The 24,814-nt window shown below is 47.2% G+C and overlaps 1 protein-coding gene and 1 pseudogene across 1 annotated transcript; one reads left to right on the forward strand and one right to left on the reverse strand.

Annotated features, from left to right (window-relative positions):
• The first annotated feature begins 6,279 nt into the window (after positions 1-6,279).
• LOC112622644 (retinoic acid early transcript 1E-like) lies at positions 6,280-18,829 on the forward strand. The gene is made up of 8 exons (XM_025382364.1): positions 6,280-6,337; positions 6,487-6,632; positions 9,028-9,083; positions 12,014-12,228; positions 12,903-13,163; positions 13,424-13,699; positions 14,360-14,491; positions 18,535-18,829. Exons 1-8 carry the CDS (start codon positions 6,280-6,282, stop codon positions 18,717-18,719), a joined length of 1,329 nt encoding a protein of 442 aa, XP_025238149.1. The 3' UTR covers positions 18,720-18,829.
• A 3,989-nt stretch (positions 18,830-22,818) lies between these two features.
• Positions 22,819-24,426, reverse strand: LOC112622790 (annotated as a pseudogene).
• Between the last annotated feature and the right edge of the window lie 388 nt (positions 24,427-24,814).

Genomic DNA, 24,814 nt, shown 5'->3' on the forward strand with positions numbered 1-24,814 from the left:
ATCAGGCAGAGGCTGCAAGGATGGTGACATCATCAGCAGGTCCAATTGTCTAGAGAAACTATGTGGCAGGTTCTCCTACAGTGCTGTGTGTGTGGGGTCTACCGCTTACTGCTGTGTGACCAGAGGAAGCTCCCTAACCTCTCTGCAATTCAATGTATTTGTATGTAAAATGGGGTTAAAGTCATCCTTACTTGATAAGAGCACTGTCAGTTAACTGAGATAATAGCAGTAAATGTTTTTTACAGCTTCTGTGGCATAGAAAGCTTTAGTAAGTGTCTTTTGTAATTATTGTCTGATCTGCAGCCCCACCCACTGAATTCCCAGCCTCCTCCTGAGTGCTCTGCATTCTGGTAGCAAAGCCACACAGAGCAGCTGAAACTGCAAGCAGAGATTTTGCATCCTGTTAAAATTAAGTCAGTTTTAATATGATCTAGGTTGTGATAAATTAAGATATTAATTGGAATCCCCAGAAATGACTAAGAAAATAACTTTTTTAAATAAAAAAGGAAAAAGACAATAAAGGAAGTAAAATAATACAGTAGAAAGAATCTGTTTGGGCCGGGTGCAGTGGCTCAAGCCTGTAATCCCAGCACTTTGGGAGGCTGAGGTGGGTGGATCACGAGGCCAGATGATCGAGACCATCCTGGCTAACACAGTGAAACCCTGTCTCTACTAAAAAACAAAAAATTAGCCGGGCGTGCTGGCGGGCGCCTGTAGTCCCAGCTACTCGGGAGGCTGAGGCAGGAGAGTGGTATAAACCCGGGAAGCGGAGCTTACGGTGAGCCGAGACGGCACCACTGCACTCCAGCCTGGGTGACAGAGTGAGACTACATCTCAAAAAAAAAAAAAAAAGGTATCTGTTTAACGCAAAAGAAAGCAATAGTGGTGGAAAAGATGAACAGATGAACAAAACGACATAGGGCATATAGAAAACTACAAAAAAGGTGACAGACATGAATTCTGTTTTACCTTAGCAGTAATTCCTTTACATGTCAAAGTGATAAACATTCAAAAGAAGAAGCAAAGATTCTCAGAATGAATTTTAAACACAATTTAAAGATACAGTGTAGATCCAAAGATACAAGTGGTTTAAAAGTAAATGTATGGAAAAGATAAAACACATCAATAGTAAACAAAGACAACTGAAATTGCTATTAATAACATCAGGCAAAGTCATCTTTAAGACAAACAATTTTCGCCGGGCGCGGTGGCTCAAGCCTGTAATCCCAGCACTTTGGGAGGCCGAGGCGGGTGGATCACGAGGTCAGGAGATCGAGACCATCCTGGCTAACATGGTGAAACCCCGTCTCTACTAAAAATACAAAAAACTAGCCGGGCGTGGTGGCGGGCGCCTGTAGTCCCAGCTACTCGGAGGCTGAGGCAGGAGAATGGCCTGAACCTGGGAGGCGGAGCTTGCAGTGAGCCGAGATCGCGCCACTGCACTCCAGCCTGGGTGACACAGCGCGAGACTCCGTCTCAAAAAAAAAAAAAAAAAAAGACAAACAATTTTCTAAACACTCTAAAAACCAATCGATGAATGGGAAACTCACAAGGAAAATTAGAAAATACTTCGAGGTGAATGGAAACAAATTCACAGCATTATGACTTAGAAGAAGCAGATAAAGCAGCACTTGAAGGAAAACTTACCGCTGTAAATGCCAGTATACTGAGAAAGGAAAGGATAAAGAAAGGACTATCTCAAATTAATAACCTGACATTTCACTTTAAGAAATTCAAAGAGCAAAATGACCTAAGCCCCAAATAAGCAAACAGAAGGAAATAAAAATTGGAGTGTAAATAAATGAAATCAAGAATAGAAAAACATTGGCGAACTCAATAAAACCAAAAGTTGGTTCTTTGAAAAGATCAACCAAATTGGAAAACGTTAACCTACAATGACTAAGCAAATGGTGGAGGGATAAAACTCCAATTACTAATACCAGGAAGGAAAGAAGAAACATCACTACCAACCTTACAGAAACAAAAAGGATTGTAAGGGAATACTATGTACGACTATATGTCAATGAATTCAAGAACCTGGATGAAATGAACATCTTTCTTTTCCATTTGTTTTCCATTTATTATTGAGCTACTTTTGATTGTATCCTCCCCTCTCTTCCAGAAAGGACAAACGTTGATCACCAAAGACAATTTCAGACTCTTATCAGCCTAGGGACAGCAGCAGAGGCACCACAAGCTTCTCTGATGCTGTAGATTGGCCTTCCCACGATCTGCCACTTCTCTAGACATTTATTGTTTTCTGTTGAAGATGCTGGAGTTCTAAGCCAGCACTTTAAGGATTACTCATTTTCTCCTGGTGTTTCCGGTGTATATACAAGAGATGATAGATAGATAGATACATACATACATACATACATAGATACATAGATACATAGATAGATACATAGATACATAGATATAGATAGATAGATAGATAGATAGATATTAATAAACTTCTGTTTGTTTTTCTCATGAAAATCATTTTTCCTCCCCTGCAGTACAAAGGCTTGTCAAGTGCACACTAAAGAGCAGCTGATCTGGCTCCTCCAGCCGATGAGCCCTGTGCTTGGCTCTGTTTGGGAACACACTGAGAAGTCTGGCCTCTTTGGCTGCCATAGGATGCATTTCCAGAAACACCTGTTAGGCCTCTGTGGGTGACTCACGCCTTCCTACCTGAAGCCTTATTGGCTCCTGCAAGTGCTAAAGAAACCCCTGGGGGCCGGGCGCGGTGGCTCAAGCCTGTAATCCCAGCACTTTGGGAGGCCGAGACGGGCGGATCACGAGGTCAGGAGATCGAGACCATCCTGGCTGACACGGTGAAACCCCGTCTCTACTAAAAAATACAAAAAACTAGTCGGGCGAAGTGGCGGGCACCTGTAGTCCCAGCTACTCGGGAGGCTGAGGCAGGAGAATGGCGTAAACCTGGGAGGCGGAGCTTGCAATGAGCTGAGATTCGGCCACTGCACTCCAGCCCGGTCGACAGAGCAAGACTCCGTCTCAAAAAAAAAAAAAACAAACAAACCCCTGGGGACAGGCTAGGCTGTCTGTTCCTACTGGATTTTAGGCCTGGAGATTTCTGGTGGGGACAGTCCAGGCAGGGAAATCAAGAGCTGTGGACAGGGAGTGGAGGAGAGCAGGAGGGGATGGCAAGACCCCCAGCCTGACCCCAGTCCCCAGTGCCCTCTAGAAGCAGAAATAGGAAAAGGAGGTTGAGGGCAGGCAGTACTGCAACCTCCTGTGCTGAGCATACAGCTAGGTCCAGCCTGGTGGCCCCACACCTGCAGATTCAAGGCAGCCCTGCCCTGCACTAACCCTGCACCTCTCAGGCCCACTGCTCTCCCACTGTGACCCCACCCGGAGACCGGTCTATCCAAAGACCAGGGCATTGGCCAGCAGCCCAGTGCTCCGCTCCACGGCCTCTGTCGGGCAGGACGGAGCTGGAGCCCAGGCAGAGATGAGGACAGGGGAGAATGGCCCTTGTCAGCCAGGGATGTTCCATCCTGCTGGGCCCAGGGCCTCTCTCACAGAGAACCTACGTGATCTTGCTTCCTCCACTTTCCTACCTCACAGGCCCTACATATTTGCCAGAAACCACTTGCATTCCTAACTCTTTGCCAGGTCTGCTTTCTTGGAATCAAAATGGCACAATCAACACAACATCCAAGGCATCATAGGCAACAAACAATAAGAAAATATTTGCTACCTTCTTCCTGGGCAGGGTCTTCCTGGAAAAGTAAAGTTCTCTGAGGTGCCAGGGGCCACTTCGGCCAGGGGGTAGCTGTGTGGCAGACCCCTGTGACAATGGCCAAAGAAACTCAGGAATTCTCAGAAAACAGAGTGTGCTGGAAATCCAGGCAGGAGATCTTCTTCTTGCGCCAAGATTTTCCTCAGAGGCTCCTTCTCCAGTAGCCTGAGCAGGGACGACCTGGTGAATGTTAGAATTTCTGCTGGGCTGAGAAAATAACAACAAAAGAAGCAGCAGTCTTAGGTGTGACTTGGAGATGGAAACTGGGTGCAACCAGAAAAGTGGGTGGAGTCTGGAGGCCAATGAGCACCCCACCCTGGCAAGTCAGAGGACAGAGCAGGGGACCAGACACAGAAGTGGGTCCCTTGTAACCTGCACAAAACCTGCAAAAGGAAAGTGCTCTGAGCCCTGATTGGAGTTTTGCCCAACTAAATTTGTATTTCATTTTGTAAGGTGGCATACATCTCCAGCTTCCTTGAGGTGAGCTCGGTTTAGGAAGCTTCTTTCCTACTGAACTGTGTCAGGAATCTCACCAACGCCTGACGCTGCCCACCACATCTCTTTTGCTGCTGCTGCTGCTGGAACCTGCCTGGGAGGCCCCGGCTGTGAAGGCTGGAGACCCAAGGAAGCTGCTCTGACACCTCTCCTTGTTTTCTGAGCCAGGGGGCCCATCTGAGCCCCTTCACCCCAAGGTGTCTGTTTTCTATGCCTTGTATGAGGTTTGTGTCTTCATAGAAATGGCATTCTAGTAAGAGATAGAAATTTTAAATGGATAGACATGTAAATTATATGGTATGTGTGTTGGGCAGAAAAATTCCCTCTCCAACCCCCAGGATGGCAGATCCAGTCCCTGGAACCTCTGTGTTGGGTACATGGAAAGGGCGGTGAAAGCTGCAGACGGAGTTAAGGTGGCCGATCAGCTGCCCTGGGAGAACCAGCCAGGCAGGGGTGGAGTTCTCATGTGAACCAGGACTCAGCCTGGTGGAGCTGCCTTTGAAGATGAGGAAATGGGGCCCTGAGCCATGGATGTGGGCAGGTGGAGCAGCTGGAAAAGGCGAGGAGGAGACAGGTTCTCACCAAGAGCGTCCCGAAGGAACACAGCCCTGACAGCATAGTGATGTTAGCCCCGTGAGACTATTCAGACTTCTGAGCTCCAGAATGATAAGAGAATGAATGTGTGTTGTTTTAAGGCACTAAGTTTGCAGTAATTTGTTGCAGCAACAATTAAAAGCTAATAAGGTTTGTTTGATTGTTTATTTATTGGGATAGAGTCTCATTCTGTTGCCTAGTCTGCAAAGGAGTGGCATGATCTCAGCTCACTGCAACCTCCGCCTCCTGGGTTCAAGTGATTCTCCTGCCTCAGTATCCCAAGTAGGTGGGATTATAGGCGCTGGCCACCACATCCGGCTAATGTTTGTATTTTTAGTAGAGATGGGTTTTCACCATGTTGGCCAGGATGGTCTCAAACTCTCAACCTCAGGTGATCCAGTGGCCCTGGCCTCCCAAAGTGCTGGGATTACAGGCATGAGCCACCGGGCCTGGCTTACTAAGGTTATGTTTTAAAGTGGTCATTGCTTTAGGGGAACAAGTTCAGGTGAAGAAGGTCCAGGATGGCCCGGGCAGGCAGAGGTCTCGCATTATGAAATAGGGGACTTTACATTTAACAATGGTTAAGATGAAAAATCATGTTACATGAATTATACCACAATTTTTAAAAAGAAAGAAAGAAAGAAATGAATACAAAGATTCCAAATGGGAGGGGCAGGGAGAACCAGGCGTGGAAGCAGGAGTGGGAGTGAGCCGGGCAGATGCCTGAAAGGCAGTCCATGCTGAGGGGAGGGCAACGCAAAGTCCCAAGGCATGGGGACATCTGCAGGGCTCTGAAGACCAGCAAGGAGGCCGAGGGTGGAGGTCGGAACTGAGCAAGCGAGGGGGCATAGAGGACAGCTGACCAGACTGTGCAGGGTTCTCTAGGCGTCTGTAGTGACTTTGGTTTTACTGAGAGAAAAAGGGCACTTTTGGAGGGTTTGGAGCAGAGGAGGGACATGAGTGGTGAGGTTCTGAAGGATCACTCTGGCTGCTCTGTAGCCATTTGGGAGGTGGGGACAGGCATGGAGAACCAAGGAGGGCAGAACTGCAATCACCCTGGCCAGGAGGACAGTGGCCTAGAACCAGGGTCGGGTACTAGATGACAGTGTGGTCAAATCATAGATATTTTATTTCTAGTCCAAAGAAGAGATAAGAAAGAGGTCCAGCAAATAGGTAATTTCTTTTTCTAATTCTTCACAGCCTTACCACACAACCTCTAAACCTTCAGTAAAGTTGGCTACATTCACAAGTAGCTGGTGTCACTTTGGTGGGGGCTTTGTAAGGAAGTGGGGAGAGTGTCTTTTAAGGAAGACTTAGGAGAAGAGTTGGTCTTCCAGTTGCGGAGGGAATGGAGTTGCAAGAAAAAACAGCAAGGTTGAGCGACACGCAGTGGGAACAGGAGCTCAGCGGGCAGGCGCTCTGGGCCTAGAGAAGGCAGGACCATAATGCAGTGTTCGCACAGAAACCAGGCAACAGAGGGCGCCAGCACCCACCAGACACGAGGTAGGGCCAGTCACAGCCAGGCCAGGACCTGTAGAGCCCTAAACCCTGAAAAAAAGTGGGGCCCCCCACCTACATATTAAGGAAAACAGGTGTGTGCCATTACATGCTGGTGTCCAACAACTGCTAAAATTACATTAAATCCTTTCTAGAATTTCGTGGCTGGGACTTGAGCCTGGTCTTGGTCCGTTTACTGATGACGAATCCAGTACTGAACTGGACCCAGTTCCCGACGAGGAGCCCTGTCCTAGAATCACTCACACGTGACGTTGACAGGTGGCCCCACCAGATTTGCAAGGTGGGCGGGTGTTCTGCTAGGCCGACCTCTCCACGCCCAGGGAGACTGAACTGTTTTCTGCTCCTCAGAGAGTTTGCCCAGAGACTCTGAGGAAGAAAGCAGTCACCTCAGGCCTCTCCATCCTAGAGACGGCAGAAGGACAAACGTCTCCTGCTGGCACAAGGTAGTGGGGTGGAGGGTGGCCGGTGTTCCAAACACCAGTGCAGAGGGAACGTGTGTGTGTTTGGGAGTGAAGGAGGAAAGCAGGGGCTCGGGTGGTGAGAGAACCAGGGGCAATGAAGTAAAAGTGGCGTTGGGGGAGCTGCTGGGGGTGTGGGGGCGGGGACGCTGGATAAGGCATGGAGGACAGGGGTGGCTCTGCGGGTCCTCTGCCTCCACGCCAAGCACTCAGAGATCAGTGCCTCCCGCCAGTCTGGAGTCCCAATCGCCCCTCTCTCCGGTTTGGGGGACAGGGATTTCTCCTTGTTCTCCTGCCCTAACTCCTTCCTTCTGACTTCTCTTGTCCCATTCTCCCTCAAATCATCCCCTCCACTTATGCCGAGGCTTCCACAGCCTCGCTCTGCTGGGCCTTGGCATTCCCAGCCTGGGTGTTGAAACCATTGGCTGGAATCTCAAGGCAGCTGGGGCAGGGAGAGGATGGTTAGAAGCCCAGGACACACTGCCACAAAAAGCCTGTGACTCATTTTCAGGGATTGAAAAATGCAGTCCAATTCATTTTAAAATTTTCATCTCTCTTGGGACTTCAGGCTGAAAGTTCTTTATAGCAACGGGCTTCCAGGGACTACATGAAATTATTGGTTCCACTTTCCTTATCATCTGCTTCTCACTTCAATTAAAATTCCACTTCAACCGGGCATGGTGGCTCACTCCTGTAATCCCAACACTTTGGGAGGCTAAGTAGGGAGGATTGCTTGAGCCCAGAGTTCGAGATCAGCCTGGGCAACATGATGAGACCCCGTCTCTACACCAAAAATTTAAAAATTAGCTGGGTGTGGGGGCTCACGCTTGTAGTCCCAGCTATTCTGGAGGCTGAAGTGGGAGGACTGATTGAGCTCAGGAGTTCAAGGCTGTAGTGAGCCGTGCTCATGCCACTGCACTCCATCTGGGCAACAGAGCAAGACCTGGTCTCAAAAAACAAAGCAAACAAAAATCTACTTCATATGTAACCATGATTTCAGTTTGGAAGCCACTGCCTGAAGCTGACATTTTGCAGTTGGAATATGGCTATTCCTTCCCATCTTCAGGTTGGCTCAGGCCAACCTGGGATTCAGGACCACAGAGGGCAACAAAGGTAGAAGGGCCCCTTTCCACTTTCCGTATATTTTCCCCAGCCTGTCTGCAGCTCTTTCTTTGTCTTCAGTGTTGGGTCGGCATCCCAGATGTCAGGACCCAAGTACAGGCCTGGTGTGCTCCTTCCTGTGAGTCATCAGACTTGCAGAAAATACTGGCCCTGCTAAGGAGCTACTCAGTGGTCATATCACACATACGTATGCGTGCGCACACACACACACACACACACACACATGCACCCACACGCATGCATGCACAAACACACACACACATACACACACACTGTTCTTGGCCCACCCCTGTTGGTGTCCCCACAGCAGCAGCATTGGTAGGGCGGTAGCAGTGAGTCCCCCTCCCTGCACTCTCAGGGCCTGGGTGTGTACAGAACAGGCTCCACTCAGGACAGATTTGAGACCCCTTCTCCAGACCAAGAGGTGGAAGTGCACCCTCAAAATTGGGGTGCTTTAACCTTAGCAGCCAGAGAACCAGGTAGGGGATGTGTTAAAAATGTGCATCCCTGGGCCCCTTTAAACCCTTGACCCACTGTCCTCTGAGCAGACAACCCCTTATCCCCCCAGCCCCGGAGAGAGCCCTGCCCAGAGTCCATGGTTACTTTCTTTGAAGTCTGTTCCATCTAGTTCAGAAAGGACAGTGGTACAGACCCACTTACCAGGCATCACCAGAGCCCCATTGTCTGAGTCACAGGATGTCACCCTCTGGGTCTAACATGCACTTGAATTAACTGGCATACTGCCCGGCACACAGAGGGAATCTAGATGTGGAATGGATATGGGTGGTGTTACACGCCACATGTTTGCCTGCCCTCCAAATTCATATGCAGAAATCCTAACTCTCAAGGTGATACCTTTTAGGAAGTCATAGTCATGCGAATGTAGCCCTGTGGGATAAAGAAGTGACAGGAGAGAGCTTGCTGTCACTCTCTGCTCTCCACTGTGTGAGGATACAACAGGAAGACAGACATCTGGTGAGGAAGAGAGGGCCCTCGCCAGACACTGGACCTGCCGACACCTTGATCTTGGACTTCCCAGCCTCCAGGACAATGAGAAATAAATGCTTGGTGTTTTAGCCACGTATTCTGTTGTAGCAGCCTGAACTGGCTAAGTCAGCGGGGTCCGATGATGAAATGGGACAGCTGTACAAGTGAGGTGGAAAGGGGGGTTACAGATACTAAATTTTATGAGGAAACCTTGTGCTTGAGAAATCTGAAAAAGACACAAAATTTTGTTCTAAGACAAATTTTCAGAATTCGAAACTTAGAGCCCCAAGACTTTCCCCAACAATAGACTTGGCTTTCCTTCAGGTCTTAGCCACAGTAGGACTGCTGGAGTCTATTATAAGACTCATCTGGAAGGGCCTCCGCCGTTGCTAAGGCCTTAGTAAATAGTTTGAAGGTCACAGTGTAAACAAAACTGCTGGGACGTTGGAACCGGGTGGAGCCCACTGCAGCTCAGCAAGGCTGCTGTGGCCAGACTGCCAGATTTCTCCTCTCTGGTCAGGGTATCTCTGTAAAGAAGGCAGCAGCCCCAATCAGGGGCTTATAGCAGACTTAAATGTCCCTGCCTGATGGCTCTGAAGAGAGCAGCAGATCTCCCAGCACAGTATTCGAGCTCTGCTAAGGGTCAGACTGCCTCCTCAAGTGTGTCCCTGACTCCCATATACACTGACTGGGAGACACCTCCCAGTAGGGGCTGACAGACACCTCATACAGGAGAGCTCTGGCTGACATCTGGCAGGTGCCCCTCTGGGTCGAAGCTTCCAGAGGAAGGAACAGGCAGCAATCTTTGCTGCTCTGCTGCCTCTGCTGGTGATACCCAGGCAAACAGAGTCGCGAGTGGACCACCAGCAAACTCCAGCAGACTGGCAGCAGAGGGGCCTGACTGTTAGAAGGAAAAGAAACAAATAGAAAGGATTAGCGCATCCTCTGAAAGACTCCATCTGAAGGTCACCAACACCAAAGACCAAAGGTAGATAAATCCACAAAGATGGGGAAAAAACAGTAAGAAAAGGCTGAAAATTTCAAAAACAAGAACACCTCTCCTCCTCCAAATGATCACAACTCCTCACCAGCAAGGGAACAAAACTGGACAGAGAATGAGTTTCATGAACTGACAGAAGTAGGCTTCAGAAGGTGAATAATAACGAACAACTCTGAGCTAAAGAAGCATGTTCTAACCCAATGCTAGGAAGATAAGAACCTTGAAAAAAGGTTACTCGAATTGCTAACTAGAATAATCAGTATAGAGAGGAACATAAGTAACCTGATGGAGCTAAAAAAAAAAAAAAAAACCAGCATGAAAATACCATTCAGGACATAGGCACGGGCAGACTTCATGTCTAAAACACCAAAAGCACTAGCAACAAAAGCCAAAATTGACAAATGGGATCTAATTAAACTAAAGAGCTTTTGCACAGCAAAACAAACTACCATCAGAGTGAACAGACAACCTACAGAATGGGAGAAGATTTTTGCAACCTACCCATCTGACAAAGGGCTAATATCCAGAATCTACAAAGAACTTAACCAAATTTACAAGAAAAAAAAAAACAACCCCATCAAAAAATGGACAAAGTATATGAACAGACCCTTCTCAAAAGAAGACATTTATGCAGCCAACGGACATACGAAAAAATGCTCATCATCACTGGTCATTAGAGAAATGCAAATCAAAACCACAATGAGATACCATCTCGCTCCAGTTAGAATGGTGTTCATTAAAAAGTCAGGAAACAGCAGGTGGTGGAGAGGTTGTGGAAAAATAGAAACGCTTTTACACTGTTGGTGGGAGTGTAGATTAGTTCAACCATTGTGGAAGACAGTGTGGCAATTCCTCAAGGATCTAGAACTAGAAATACCATTTGACCCAGCGATCCCATTACTGGATATATACCCAAAGGATTATAAATCATGCTGCTATAAAGACACATGCACACATATGTTTATTGTGGCACTATTCACAATAGCAAAATTTGTCCATCAATGACAGACTGGATTAAGAAAATGTGGCACGTATATACCATGGAATACTATGCAGCCATAAAAAGGGACGAGTTCATGTCCTTTGCAGGGACATGGATGAAACTGGAAACCATCATTCTCAGCAAGCTATCACAAAATCAGAAAACCAAACACCGCATGTTCTCACTCATAGGTGGGAGTTTACCAATGAGAACACATGGACACAGGGAGGGGAACATCACACACCAGGGCCTGTCGGGGGGTGGGGGACTAGGAGAGGGATAACATTAAGAGAAATACCTAATGTAGGTGATGGGTTGATGGGTGCAGCAAACCACCAGGGCACGTATATACCTATATAACAAAACTACACATTCTGCACATGTAACCTAAAACTTAAAGTATAATAAAAAAAAATTTTTTTTTGTAGAGATGGAGTCTTACTATGTTGCCCAGGCTGGTCTTGAACTCCCGGCCTCAAGTGATCCTCCTGCCTCATCCTCCCAAAGTGCTGGAATTATAGGCATGAGCCACTGTAAGGGCTTGGCCATTTCAGTTTTGTTAATTAGCATCTACAATAGTGCCTGATACATGTAGTAGACACTCCGTAAGTGTTTATTGAGTGACTCAATATGTTTTACTACAATTACACACACACACACACACACACAACCCATCTGTCACAGTAGACAGCTTGCTGCCTGTTGGCAGCTAGTTTAATGAATATTGGGGTGTGCTTGGTAAGAGAAAATCTCAACCATTTAAGAGAAAAGAGTTTGAATGGGTTAGGGATAGTGAGAGAGGGGAGAATGGAGATGGGAGAAAATACAGGAATGGGGAGGGGGTACCAGGAAGAAAGGGAAAAGCAAAAGAGGCAGGGAGGAGAAGGGAAGAAGAAATTGGAGGAAAGGAGAAGGAACTCACATAACCTCCAACCATCCTGCTCACACCTGAGGGGGTTTTTTTGCAGGGGCCATGGGGACAGGAGAGGAGAGTTTATTCAAAGTTAATTTTGTTTTTAAATGTCTTATTTTATTTTTCAATAAATAATTATATTCTGAATACTTGGAAAACACTCCCTTCACAAAACTGTTCTTTAATGTGGTCTCCACAGGCCTGCCCTCAGTTGTTCCAGGGTAAAGAATTTGGGCAGTGCCCACACCCACGCTGTTGGACATTTCTTCACCATACCAGTGAGGGTGTATGTGTCCACGCCCAGCTTCCTGCCTGTTACTCTCCACAATGTGCCAAGAATGCCCCTGACTTGTAGCCCGGTGCGCCTTCTTTTGCTTCTACTGTTGCTACTAATAGCCTTGGAGATCATGGTTGGTGAGTGTCCTGAGATCTCAAGACCTGGCTGAGGACAACGAGGAGGAGGGAGAAAGGTGGGGTGTAGGCGACTGGGGTCCCATGCAGGCTTCAGGCAAGCAGGTACCTGCTCTTAACGATGAGGTGAGGGAGGGGATCCCTGGGATGTTACCCCCAGTTCGTGCGAGACCCCAGCCGGAGGCCCTAGGCCAGGCACGGGCTCACAGGGGGCAGCTCTACAATGCTACCCCCTACCTTCTATTCCAGGACTCTTTCCTGAACGCCCGGGACCCCCGAGGAATTCAGCATGTGTCCTATGATAAACGCCTCTTTTTCCTTTCTATTGAATGTCCTGTGTGTTCAGCTAGATTTTAAGTCTCAGGAGGTCACACACCGGCTTGTCTGTTTTGTGCCTTAGAACTTGGTAGATGTTGCTAAAACTATTTGTGACATGAATCCTCCTGTTAACTGTGTTAACACTAAGTGCACCCCAAGGGTCCTTGGTACCATCAAGTATCTCACCCCAGACAGTCAGGGGGAGATGGGAGCAGGGATCCGGAAGGTCGACGGAGTCTGGGATGGAACCGCCCCCTCTGCCAGCCTGGCCTGGTCCAGGGAGATTTGGGTCACAGAAGCGCGGGTTCTAATGGGCCTCTTCCCCTGTCCTGGACCTCACCTGCGTCTTTCTCTCACAGGTACTCACTCTCTTTGCTTCAACTTCACTATAAAATCATGGTCCAGACCTGGACAGCCCTGGTGTGAAGTACGGGTCTTCATGAATAAAAATCTTTTCCTTCAGTACGACAGTGACAGCAACATGGTCAAGCCTCTGGGTCTCCTGGGGAAGAAGGTAAATGCCACCAGCACATGGGGAGAATTGACCCAAATGCTGGGAGAAGTGGGCCGAGACCTCAGGATGCTCTTTCTTGACGTCAAACCCCAGATAAAGACCAGTGGTAAGTGTGGAATGGGGTGGGGAAACGGAGGCAGGCAGCAAGAGAAGGGAGGGAAGAGCACAGGTGGGGAGGGGCTTTAGGTGTATTTGTGTATTGATCAATGGCCCAACCATAGAGGCACATGGGACCCAATGGGCAGGAAAGGGCAAGTCCAGACAGAAAGAATACAGGCCCCTAAATGTGCAGAGAAACACTTGACCTATTGGAAGATGATGGACCTCTCAAGAGTGGAGGATGATGGCTTTGTGTCTGGATTGCAGGTCCTTCCACTCTGCAGGTAGAGATGCTTTGTCAGCGTGAAGCAGAACGATGCACTGGTGCATCCTGGCAGTTCGCCATCAATGGAGAGAAATGCCTCCTCTTAGACGCGATGAACATGACCTGGACAGTAATTAATCATGAAGCCTGCAAGATCAAGGAGACATGGAAGAAAGACAGAGGGCTGGAAAAGTATTTCAGGAAGCTCTCAATGGGAGACTGCAATCACTGGCTCAGGGAATTCTCAGAGCACTGGGAGGCGATGCCAGAACCAACAGGTAACTGAGCCGAGCGGGAGAATGTGGCAGCTCCCTTTAAAGGTCAAAAGCCTTCCCTGTGTGGGTGTCAGTGTGTGTGTGCAATAGAAAATTTGATTGACTTCTCCATGGGCTTCTTGTCTGGAGAGTCGGTGATGGCCAGAAGGATTTCCCACCATCCTCCCTTTCCCATCCCATTTTCCACTGTTTCTTCCTCACTGTAGAAACTCCTTCCCATTAACCAATAATCCAGTCACCAATGACCCACCGCTAAATGGTTCCAAGTCTATCTGTGTCATTGCAAACATCCAGGCCTTCTCTTCCTCTATTATAATTACCCTTCCACCAGCTCTAATGCCACTTCTTAATCATGAAGCCTTCCCCACCTTCCCCACACAGAATTAAGCACCACCCATTGTGTCATCCTCCGAACAGTTCTAACCACAGTAATCATGTGAAATTGTGTGGTAATAAGATGGATATTGGCTACCTCTCTCAGTAGAAATTTGAGCTCCTTAAGGACAAGGCACAACCCCATTCATCATGGCCCAGGGTCTGGTTGAGTGGCTGTCACATGAGCCAATGATTATGTGGGGCACCATGTGTTCCTGGGGAAAGCAGGGGCTGAGGAAAGCATATTTTTAGGTGTCACAGGGCTTGTGCTTTTTTTTTCTTTTTTAGTGTCACCAGTAAATGCTTCAGATATCCACGGGTCTTCTTCTAGCCTACCAGATACATGGATCATCCTGGGGGCATTCATCTTGTTAGTTTTAATGGGAATTTTTCTCATCATCTATATCAGGTGGCAAAAAGGTGAGTGGCAGGCTGGTCTCTGGCCATTGAGGATGTCTTAGTCTGGTAAGAACTTGAGAGAGGTGAGCCATGGGTCTCACCCAAGCCCCTGCTCTCTGATCCATCTCTCTCCACAGAAATGGTGCACTGCCTTAGTCTTGCGTCCCCACACTACACAGCAGGGCTGGCAGCACAAACGTGCAGTGAGAGGAGGGATGAAGCAAACATCTCCTCCTGAGGAGGGGCAAGGTCTAAGATCTGGAACACCTGACTGGGGTGTTGTCTCCTTGCCATCCGGCCCAGGAGTTCCCCCAGCATTTTGATGGAAAGTTTGTTTGCTGTCTGCGTTTTGCATGAGTTATCTCAGCAAGGTTCCATCCCCTTTTCCCATTTGCCCTGAGAAGACTCACTGGTGGTGCTTGTGGCTGCAGCATTTACTTCTGGATAATACACAAGGTTGTGGTATAAGAAATCCTTTCACCACCCTCTAAACATTACATTGCTGAACTATATCCTACATTTTCAGTAGAGATGGGGTTTCTCCATGTTGGTCAGGCTGGTCTTGAACTCCCGACCTCAGGTGATCCGCCCACCTAGGTCTCCCAAAGTGCTGGGATTACAGGGGTGAGCCATCACACCTGGCTGAGAGAACTATTATATGCCAGGCACATTGCCAGACATCTTCTGCTCTTTGGTCCTGTTTCTCCGCCATTGCTCTGACACTAAGAATTCATTTATTTCTTCCATTGCTATCCTTGTCCTCATAGTGTCCTCTCCAGATTGACCCAGGCAGACCTCAACATTTTCAAGTATAGCAATTTGGAAAAGTTAAGTAGAGCTCTTTGGTTCAAGTCACAGTTCCTGGGGGATCTCTCTGTGGAGTTCAAAGTTAAGGTTCCCTCTAACGAGAAAAATAGGCTACTCCATCTATGACTCACTGAGGATCAATATTTCTGATGTAAGAAATGATTCTACCCTTGTCATTGCTTAAACGAATACCATGACTCAGATCTGTGTCTGCTTTGCAGGGGCCCTGAGATGAAAAGTGAGTTTGCCAAGATCAGTGTCACAACAGGCTTGGCAAGATATGGCTTGAGTCAGTTAAGGGCCACTGGTCCAGAAGGGGCTCGTGTGGTGGGTGGTGTGATGGCAGCAGGAACCCAGGGAGTGAATATGCTCAGATGGGAAGGGGTCCCACCCACAGAGCTGCAGGCAAAGAGGTCCCACCTTAACCCCTGGTGGAAGGTGACTGAGAAGGACTTAACTGCCCCAATGAAGCAGGCTGGGACTTCAGTGCCATTAACAGTAGTGAAGGGGATTGGTGAGTAGGAAGGGAGGCAGAAGAACAGTTTTAGAAGCTGCATCTGAACAGTAGGGATTTAAAGGAGGTGGGACCTCCATGGACACCTAGGGGTTCCTGACTCCCAGCCTCATCCTGGCAACTGAGTCTGCTGCTGAAGGGCTTCCTGTCTGGGCAGGAGCAGGTAGAGCTCAAGCACCAGCAGCGGTCAGTGCCACAGCTGAGCTGAACAGAAGTGGGAGGCAGAGCAGGCCCGGCGAAGGGTGTGTTGGAATTCAAGGGGAAAAAAGTATATCTGCCACCCTTTGGGGACAGCCTCCCCCTTGTGTTGCATGGATTTCTCTGTCACAGGGAGGAGCAGCACCCAGGGAAAAAGAGCTCTGTGTGCCCATGACACATTCCTATTTTGTTGTCTCTGGCATTTCTTGGCATTGTTTCTGCTGATGTGACAAAAGAGAGAAAAAGCTGATCAAAGCTGAATGTCAGAGCAAAGGGGTTGACAGGGAGTGTCTTTTCAGATACACAGGGACGTTCACCAAGAAGGGCCATTTTTGGATCATAAAATAAATCTTAGCTGGGCGTGATAGCTCACACCTGTAATCCCAGCACTTTGGGAGGCCAAGACAGGCCGATCATTTGAAGTCAGGAGTTCAAGACCAGCCTGGCCAATATGGCGAAACCCTGTCTCTACTAAAAATACAAAATTAGCCGGGCGTGGGGGCATGGGCCTATAATCCCAGCTACTAGGGAGGCTGAGAGAGGAGAATCACTTGAACTCGGGAGGCGGAGTTTGCAGTGAGCCGATATTGCACCATTGCACTCCAGCCTAGGTGACAGAGTAAGATTCCATCTAAACAAACAAACAAACAAACAAACTAAAGAAATCTCAGCATATGTAAAGGGTTGAAATCATGCAAAGCATCTTGTCTGAGCGCAATGGAAATAAACTAGAAATCAATAGCAGGAAGATATCTGGAAAAATCTTCAAATGTTTGGATATCAAATAATATGCTTCCAAATACTATATATCAAATTAAAAAGTACAAGGAAAACTAGAAAGTATTTTGAAATGAATGAAAATGATAACACAAAATATCAAAATCCGTCAGACACAGACAAGAGAACGTTTAGAGGCATCCACACTGAACTTCTGATCTCTAAATCGCCGTGCATCATTACGGCCAAATTTTTTGTTCATGCTCATCTCTCTGCCTGGAATTTTCTTTCCTATCTGACCAAATTCCAGACAGCTATCCAAGTCCAGTTTAACTGTCACCTCCTCTAAGAAGTCACCAATCTTCCTGGATAGAATTAACTACCCCCACTCATAGCTCAGAAATTCTGACCACAGAAAAATTATCACATTGTTTTATGATTGGGTGTATGTCAGTAAATTGATGAACTCACTTGAGGACATTACTTTTGTAACCTGAGAATCTATTGTGGCTGCTATATAGTAAAAGCTCAGGACATGTAAAGACTTGAGTGGCAGCTGAAGTAAGGGTCATCTCCTGGGTATGGAGCTTGGACAAGAACCTGCACTCTTCTGTTCCATTTTACCTCAACCATCCGTGTCCCCAACCACATCTCCACTATCCTACCTGTACCAAGTGCTAATCCCTTGAATCACCTCAGTGACTATCTTCAGCTCAATCCCAATCACAGGTCAGGAGGGAGGGCATCAGGTATACTGTGAGCAAAGCAAAGGATGAGATGGGGCCAACTGGCCTCTGGATTAGGGGCGGGGCTTTTCCTGGTATGAGGACAGGGAGAAACCAGATTGCTAAGTCTCCCCAAGACCCCTGCCAAATCTCACCGTAGAAATAAGATGAGGTGAATTTCACTTCTCGCCTGGGCATTGACGACATGAGAGGCTTAGCTCTGGGTCAAGTTGAGCCCTCTCTGTCCCTGGCCAACAGGAGAAAGGCAAAGGCTGAACGAGTCTCGGGGACTGTCTCTGCTTTGCAAGTGGGCCCTGAGATTAACAGGGACCTTTCCAAATTAATGCATCCACAGTGGTTTGGCAAAGTCAGGCTTGATTTAAACCAGGGTCACTCTCCGGGGGTGCCTATGTGGTGGGTGGTCTGATGGACAGAAACACAGAGGGTGGGCAAGACACATGTTGGGTGGGGCAGCAGCTTGATGATCTGACCATGGGAAAGTATATCATATGCCAAAGGTTGAGGGGTCTCTAGGTTTAACTCCTAAGAGGAAATAATTAAGAAGGCTGCCTGGGCTCCAACAAAGCAGGCTGGAGGCAGGGCCACACAGACAGTGGGAGAGGGGATTGTGAGCAGAAGGGAAGGCCGAAGGTGAAGCCTAGACACTCCGTGAGGACAGCAAGAACTAGAAGATGGGATTCCTTGGACACATGGGTTTCTGGTTCACCCTGACACAGAAATCCTGGCCAATGGCTTCGTGCCAAGCCCCACTGTCAGTGCTCTGGCCCTGCCGCAGGGATACCCTTGCCCACAGCTGGAAGACTCTTGCCCCCACTGTGGGCTTTCCCACTGTGTTCCCGCTGCTACTTTATCTTCCTCGGTTCTGAAGCCCTAAAATCTCTGCTGAGGTCTGGGTCTAACTAATGATGAAGTAAGGGGAAAGTGAACAATCATAAACTAGATGACAGAGAGGCAGGATGGGAACAATAGCAGCTGATCGCTCCCTGAGAGAGAGGTGGGATCTGAGTCCTGACAGATCATGGAGGGCTCAGTCCTGAGCTGATCTGACCAGGGTTCTGCATTCTTTTGTCTCCTTCCTGAAGGCGGAAGATCCACCTGGAGGCGATACCACGGCGGCAGCGCGGAATTGTTCACCTGTGGTCCTCAATCGCTGACAGCCTTGGCTCCCACTGCTCTGTGTTCCCTGAGTCAAGTGGAGTTACAAACCCCCTTCCAAGACCAGATGGCACTGACAGACACGGCTTACTCCTTTGCTGAACCAATTTAATGCATGACCTTCGTAAGTTGCACCCTGTCTCGGCCTCGGTGTTCCATCGTGACTTACAGAGAGAAGTAGGCTACTCCTCACTGAATGGCTGACAAGATGAAGTGAGAGTTATAAAGTGTCTTGTGCCAGAAGTGGGTCCATAAATTGTTCCTCTCATGGGCTTGATGAAGGAAATATGAAGGAAAGGGTTTTAGTCCTTTATGATTATCTTCATAACCTCTGAAGTTATGAAGATAATCTGTGCAATAAAGATTCAAGCACTGTCAATTTTGCTGTAATGTGACATATATGTTCCAAAACATTCCCAGCACTGTACAAAACAGTACCATAAAAACCACAAAGTTTGTGGGAAAACAAGGTTAGAGGTAAAACACTCAAAAAATTTTTCAGACCAGGCACGGTGGCTCACGCCTGTAATCCCAGCACTTTGGGAGGCCGAGGTGGGCGGATCACGAGACCATCCTGGCTAACATGGTGAAACCCCATCTCTACTAAAAAGTAGAAAAACTTAGCCGGGTGTGGTGGCGGGCGCCTGTAGTCCCAGCTACTCGGGAGGCTGAGGCAGGAGGATGGCGTGAACCTGGGAGGTGGAGCTTGCAGTGAGCGAAGATCGCGCCACTGCACTCCAGCCTGGGTGACAAAGCGAGACTCCTTCTCAAAAAAAAAAAAACAAAAAAAACATAGGGCTGGGCACAGTGGCTCACATCTATAATCCCAACACTTTGGGAGGCCTAAGAAGGAAGATCACTTGAGCCCAGGAATCTGAAGCTGCAGTGAGCCATTGCTCGTGAGATTGTGGACCTGTGATCCTACCACCAGCCCACCTGGTTCCAACACCCCCTCCTCTATGTGTGAGAGGGAGAGAAGAAAAGTGAGGGAGAAAAGAGAGGTAAGCAAAGAACAGATAGGAAAAACTGGAATTAAGAGGAAATTTGGGGAATTAAACAGAGGAGAGGGCATGGATCCAAGGGAGTTGGAAGAGTTGCAGCTTGTGGATTAGTATGCAGTGGAGGAAGAAGGGTTGTTGGAAATCATTTGGGAGGTAGTACAACCAGACATGGATGAGAGTGACACACACGATGAACTAAGGCATCTGGAAGCTGGCTGGGGTGCCTGCCAGCAGGTATTGTGTATTCCTACATAGCTTGGGTCAGCTGGGTGAATGCAGTTTTCTGCATTCACCATTTCTCACAGACTAAGTCACTCATAAGCAAACGTGCATTCACATTACACTGACATTCTTCCCTAATACATCATTTGCATTGGAATAAAGTATGGTTTTCAAACAAGCTGGTATAGCAAAACTGACTGCATAAATTATGTGAGCACAATGCAAGTAATTCTTTATTTTATTTTATTTTTTGCAGAGTTTCACTCAACTTCCAGGCTGGAGTGTAGTGGCGCAATCTCTGCTCACTGCAACCTCGATTTCCCAGACTCAAGCGATTCCCCTGCCTCAGCCTCCTGAGTAGCTGGGATTACAGGCATGTGCCACAATGCCCAGCTAATTTTTGTATTTTTAGTTGAGACAGGGTTTCACCATCTTGGCCAGGCTGGTCTCGAACTACAGAACTCAGGTGATCTGCCCTCCTTGGCCTCTCAAAGTGCTGGGATTATAGCATGATCCACTGAGCCCAGCCACAAGTAGTTCTTTTCTGATAAACACTTTAACACTGAATGCAAAAAAAAAAATTGTGTGTGTTACTTTTTTTTTCTATTTTACTTTAAACTAGACACACCAAACATGTTTCTAAATAAACGTAATATGGAAATCTTTCTTTTTCTCGTCCATTCTCAGTGAGGATATGGTTGTAAATTCTTATTATCTGATAATTTTTATCAGATCTTTACAAATTATAAGCTTACTTGCAACTCTGTTTTCAGACTATCCCTTCTATTATAATCATGAAACTGAATTAAATAGGCAGCTTTTTTTGAGTTTTGTTCTTTTATTTTTATTTTCATAGTTTTACAAGAATATAATGTACGTAATCTGTCTTCCATTTTAAACCTAATGTCTTCCTAATTTCTCCTTCATAGTTTCAACAAACATAAAGGTAACAATTCAAAGCACCTGTCGCTTCAACAAGAAGATATTTTATATATTTTAAAAAACAGATAACAATTTTGAAATAATTGCTATAAGAATAAAATTGTATCTAATAAGTAGAACTAAAATTTTGACTGATGTGGCAATAGATTTGGTGGGGGCTTTTTTGTGGGTTTTTCTTTCTTTCTTTCTTTCTTTTTTTTTTTTGAGACAGTCTTTCTCTGTTGTCCAGGCTGGAGTACAGAGGTGTGAACACAGCTCACTGCAGCCTTGAACACCTGGGCCAAAACAATCCTCCTGCCTCAGCCTCTCATACTGCTGGGACCACAGGTGTGAGCCATCCCACCCAGCTAATTTTTAGATTTTTTTATAGAAGTGGGCATTTTACTATGTTGCCCAAGCTGGTCTCAAACACCTGGGCTCAAGTGAGCCCCTGCCTCAGCCTCCCAAATTGGTAGGATTGCAGGCATGAGCCTCTGTACCTGGCCTCTTTATTATTATTATTATTATTTTTTTTTTGAGACAGAGTTTTACTCTGTCACCCAGGCTGGAGTGCAGTGGCGCAATCTCGCTCAGCTCACTGCAAGCTCCGCCTCCCAGGTTCACGCCATTCTCCTGCCACAGCCTCCTGAGTAGCTGGGACTACAGGCGCCCGCCACTGCGCCCGGCGAGTTTTTGGTTTTTTTTTTTTTTTTTTTTTTTAGTAGAAATGGGGTTTCACCCTGTTAGCCAGGATAGTCTCTATCTCCTGACCTCGTGATCCACCCGCCTCGGCCTCCCAAAGTGCTGGGATTACAAGCGTGAGCCACTGCGCCCGGCCTGTTATTGTTATTATTATTTTATTTTTCAAACTAGGAAAAAAGCTATGCAGTAACAGAAAATTCTAGTTATATTTAAAACAGGATTACAAGAGAAACATATGAATGCAATTGTGGTTTTCTCTTTTTTATAATTTTAACATTTTAGATTCCGGGAGTATATGTGCAGTTTGTTACATGGATATATTGTGTGACACTGAGGTTTGCGATGTGAATGATCCCAAGTAGTGAGCAGCAGCACAGTACTCAATGGCAGTTTTTCAGTCCTCCCCTGTCCCCAGTGTACCCAAAGCTCAGCTCCCACTTAAGAATGAGAACATGTGGTACTTGGTTTTCTGTTCCTATATTAATTCACTTAGGATAATGGCCTCCAGCTGCATCCATGCTGATACAAAGGACACAATTTTGTTCTTTTCTATGGCTGCATAGTATTCCATGGTGTATATATGCCACATTTCCTTTACCCAATCCACAATTGATGGGCACCTAAGTTGATTCTACATCTGCTATTGTGAATAGTGCCGCAATGAACACCTAAGCATGTGTCTTTTCGCTAGAATGATTTCTTTTCCTTTTGGTATATGCCCAGTAGTGAAATTGCTGGGTCAAATGGCAGTTCTGTTTTAAGCTCTTTGAGAAACCCCTGAACTGCTTTCTGCAGTGGCTAAACTATTTTACATTTTCACCAGCAGCGTAAAGCGTTCCCTTTTCTCTATAGCCTCATCACCCATATGCTATTTTTTGACTTTTCCCCCCCAAAGTCTCAAATTTTATTTAAATAGCCTCCAGTAAGAACAGAGTGGGCCAGTGACTACCCCTTCCTTGTAAAGTCAACTAACCAAACCATGGCCAGGCGCGGTGGCTCAAGCCTGTAATCCCAGCACTTTGGGAGGCCAAGACGGATGGATCACGAGGTCAGGAGATCGAGACCATCCTGGCTAACACGGTGAAACCCCGTCTCTACTAAAAAAATACAAAAAACTAGCCGGGTGAATTGGCGGGCGCCTGTAGACCCAGCTACTCGGGAGGCTGAGGCAGGAGAATGGCCTAAACCCGGGAGGCGGAGCTTGCAGTGAGCTGAGATCCGGCTACTGCACTCTAGCCCGGGCGACAGAGCGAGACTCCGTCTCAAAAAAAAAAAAAAAAAAACAAAAAAAAAAACCAAACCAAGGAGAGTAAGCGCACCCTGCAGCCAGCCTGCCAGCCAGTCATGTGCTAGGTGGGGTGCCTCTCAATGGGAGCAGCCGCGACCACAGCCCCAGCTAGCTGCTGGGGGAGCATCCACAGTCGATCGGGGTTCTTGATGGTTTCATCCACAGACACGATCAGGCACACAGCCTCAGAGGCCACTGCCAGGGCATTGATCCATACCAAAGCTGGCTCCCATGCGAAGGCCTCAAAGTTGTCAGCAATGTCCTCATTGTTGATGTCCACCTCATATCACGTGCCCCTGGGTATAGCATGCTTGCAGCTTGTTGAGAATCTTTGTGGCCCCAAGGCCAGCATTGTTGTACAGCTGGAATGAGACAGTCTCCATGGCCTTGGCATATGCCCCAATCAACAGCTGTTGCTTTTGTGGAATAGTCCTTGAGGAATCCTGAAGGTACTTGGAGAGCGCCCTCTCAATAGCCCTGCCACCAGCCACCACTGACTCATTCCTGATGGCCCTCCTGATGATCATGATGACATCACGCAGGGACCACTCTGTCTCCTCCATAAACTGCTCACTACCGCCACGGAGGATGAAGGTGGATGTTGTGGCTTTGAGGCAGCCAGTAAAGAAGTTGTACCTCTCACCTTTAATCTGGGTCTCTTCAAACACCTGGCATCGATGCAGCACATCTGCTGAGAGAGCATTCGGACTGATCTGGATTGAGACTTCACAGGCCATCACCATCCTCTTCAGATTATCCTCAGGTACTCGGCCAGCACAGAACATGTCCCTGTCAGCAAAGTACTGGGTGGCCATGTCCCCAGTGGGGAGTTTGGACAAGACAACTTTGGCTCCAGAATGATGGATCCTCTCTAACTTGTCATAAAGAATGTTCTACTCAGCATCAACAATCACCTGATAATCCTCAACTGTGTGGACTTTTATCTCAGCATTATCTTTCTCAGCTTTCAACTCGAGCTCAACATTCAAAAGGGCAATCTAGGGATTTTGGTATTTTTGGGGGGGTTGCATTTCAAACCCAGCATAAGAGAAAGTCTTCTTAAATGCAACACCAGCTGGGCTCCACCCTGTACCTTCTTGATTCCAATCATTTTAATCTGCAGCAAATCATCACACATCATCACTGCATCCACCACCATCTTAGCAAAGAAAGCTTTCTGCTGCGAGATCAGTTGGAGCTCAGAGCGGTCCTGGCACAGTACTCCAGTGGCCTCCTCTGCTCCACTTTATCTGCCTTCTTCACAGTCACAGCAATCTCTTTGATCATGTTAACTCCAACTGGGTGACTGTGCAGACAAGCTCGAATGTGAGCTGAGGGTGTAAACCTTCCTTCACCTACAGTTTCACCTGCTTCAGAAACTCTGCAGCCAGCAAGGTCACTGAGGTGGTGTCATCACCGACCTCAGTGTCTTGGGATTTGGCAATGTCCACTAAAGTCTTTGCTGCAGGATAGACAACATGAAGTTTCAGAATTCTGGCCACATCGTTAGAAATTGTTGCTTTGCCTCCGCCATCCACAATAAACTTTTCCATGCCACAGGCACCCAGGGTGGCTCTTACAGCCTTGGCAATCACCTGGCAGGGACTGATACTATTCGCAAGCTGGGAGATGCCTTGGGAGCTATCAGTTCCCTCTTTCAACAGGATAATTAGTGTGGGCATCATTTTGGAAGCTTATTCAGTGGTCCACTACTCTCCTCTCTTCTCTGTGACAGGTCCGCCCAGCAACCCACCAGATTTTTGAATTTTTAATAATCACCATTCTGGCTGGTGTGACATGGTATCTCACTACAGTTTTGATTTGCATTTCTCTGATGATTAGTGATGCTGAGAATTTTTTCACGTTTTTTGGCCACTTTGTATGTCTTCTTTTGAGAAGTGTCTGTTCCTGTTCTTTGCCCACTTTTTCTTTTTTTTCTTTTAATTTTTTTATTATTACACTTTAAGCTCTAGGGTACATGTGAACAATGTGCAGGTTTGTTACATATGTATACATGTGCTATGTTGGTGTGCTGCACCCATCAACTCATCATTTACATTAGGTATATCTCCT

The sequence above is a fragment of the Theropithecus gelada genome, chromosome 4, assembly GCF_003255815.1.
Source record: "Theropithecus gelada isolate Dixy chromosome 4, Tgel_1.0, whole genome shotgun sequence".
Classification (NCBI taxonomy): Eukaryota; Metazoa; Chordata; class Mammalia; order Primates; family Cercopithecidae; genus Theropithecus; species Theropithecus gelada.